The sequence below is a fragment of the Monoraphidium neglectum genome (genome assembly GCF_000611645.1).
Source record: "Monoraphidium neglectum strain SAG 48.87 unplaced genomic scaffold scaffold06596, whole genome shotgun sequence".
NCBI lineage: Eukaryota > Viridiplantae > Chlorophyta > Chlorophyceae > Sphaeropleales > Selenastraceae > Monoraphidium > Monoraphidium neglectum.
In genome coordinates this window covers 1-2,119 of record NW_014007050.1, presented here as the reverse complement: position 1 = coordinate 2,119, position 2,119 = coordinate 1, and the positions used below count along the sequence as shown (strand labels likewise).

The 2,119-nt window shown below is 66.6% G+C and overlaps 1 protein-coding gene across 1 annotated transcript; it reads right to left on the bottom strand.

Moving 5' to 3' along the window:
- Positions 1–7: 7 nt before the first annotated feature.
- Positions 8–1,679, bottom strand: MNEG_16622 (Coatomer subunit gamma-2; the record flags this gene model as incomplete). The annotated part of the gene is made up of 3 exons (XM_014034908.1): positions 8–22; positions 597–686; positions 1,536–1,679. The coding sequence occupies 3 exons, from the start codon at positions 1,677–1,679 to the stop codon at positions 8–10; spliced, it is 249 nt and encodes an 82-aa protein (XP_013890362.1).
- Positions 1,680–2,119: the final 440 nt, after the last annotated feature.

Sequence of the window (2,119 nt, the reverse complement as noted above, 5' to 3'; positions counted from 1 at the left end):
AGATTCATCAAGCCGCGCACGCCTGCGCGCCGCAGCGCCCCCCGACAATCGCGCGCGAGGGGGTGGGCTCTGCTACGCTCCGAGCGTGCGGTGCGTCCCCATCCCCGCACCACAGCGGTCGCGAATGCAAACACCCGTCCCCTGTCCGGGCCGACCCCTGCATCCACCATACGCCACGGCGTCCAGGGCTCGGCCCCGCACAGGGCGGCGGACATAGCTGCGGGCAGGCCACCGCGCGCGGCCGCCTGGACCGACGACCCAGCAGCAGTCGCCCCGGCCCCCCAGGCAAGCAGGGCATCGAGCCGTCCCGCACGCCCCATCCCCCAGCTCGCCCGCTGTGCCTGAAACAGGACTCCAAAACGCGTCACGATCACCAACCCGCCCCGCCCCCAATCCAGCCGACCCGACCCAGACCGCCAGCCCCGCAGGGCGCCTGCTGGCTGGACGCCAACCCCTCAGCCCCGGTGTCTACCAGCGACCGCCGCTGGAACAAACGCCGCCAGAGCGGCCGGCGCCCTCCTGCCCTGAAACCCATCAACCCATCGGACGAGCGGCAGACAAGGCTGGAATGCCCCCTCATCCCGAGCCCAACGCACCAGCTCGCCCTTGTGCCTGAGGCAGGACTCCAGGAAATCGTAGAAGGGCCGCGCCTCGCCGTTGGGGCCGGGGCCGCTGTCGGCGATGACCTGGCGGAAGGTGAGGGGAAGGCGTTCACAAGTTCAATTGGCGTCAATTGGGGCCGGCGGAGTGCTTCAGGGTGGGTTGGGGGTCTCGTGGGGGATTGTGTGGGGGATTGTGAGTGATGGAGGGCCGGATTGAGGGTGGAGGAAGGGCGCGCATATGTGTGTGTGCAGCGGCGCCCGGCGCTGGCGCCGCGGGCCCATGTCGCTGTGCTTGTATGCGCGACAAAGGCCAGCGGCGAAGCGCGGCGGCGGCGCAGCAGGAGCGGACGCTGTGGGGCCGCAGGGCCAAGCCTGACAGGGCAGGACGTGCAGAGCGCGCCCTGCCCGCCGGTCGCGCCGACACGAGCACAACCCTGTCGCAGCCTTGCGCCCTCGTACAATGTTGAACGCCTCAACCACCCCACGTGCTGCAGCCGAGGGATGCCAGATGCAGCGGCACCACCACGCGCACCAGCGGGACACACATCGAGCGAGCGCATGCGAAACGTGCGTGGTCCCACGCACGCACACAGGGTGGCATATGAGCAGCCACACCTTGAAAAGATTATGCTGCGACCGCATGGGCAGCAGCTTGCCTGTCGCCCTGCTCTTCACGACATACCACCCACACCAAATCCCACAGCCGCGCCACAAAGCCGGGCAGGCCCGCTCAGAACCCTCGCGCCCACATGCCTGCACACCACACGCCCATCCAGGCTCGCGCAAACACGTCATGCCCTCGAACACACACATACGCTGCATTCTCACACACAAACTCACATGCCCCCCCTCTGCCCCCCCCCCAAAGCAACCACACACACACACACACACACACACACACACACACATACACACACACATCTGCACGCCCACCTGCGACACATATCTGACGAGCAGGCACTGCGCCAGGGGGCTCTTGACGGCCGCGCGCGTGAGCTGCGTCACCAGCTTGGACACCGCCAGGCGGTCGGTGGCGCGCAGCGCGTGGAGCAGCGCGACGGCGTGGAACTGCACCATGGGGTGCTTGGACTGGGGGTGGGGGATGGGGGGGGATTGGGTGGTTGAGGTTGAGGGGGGACGGCATGGGAAAATCGAGGGGGTCTGACACTGATAGGCGGGGCGGCAGGTGCTGGCTTTCCCTTTCAGGGGGTTTGCTGCCCATCGGTAACGTTTTGAGCCGCGCTTGCGGCTGACGCTGGCAGACGTGCAGTTTCCGAGAGGCCTGATTGCCCGGCACAACAGAAGCAAAGACTCAAGGGCTGCTAGTATGTCGGGCACACAGACATTCCCTCGCCCCAGAACACACACATGTACACACACACACACTCTGTCTCTAATGTACACATGCACAGGCACGCGTATGCACGTGCATACACACACATTCTCCACCCGTCTCTCGCCCTCCACCAAAAACACACACACCCTGCCCCGCACCCTCCCCGCCCCGTGTGCCACCC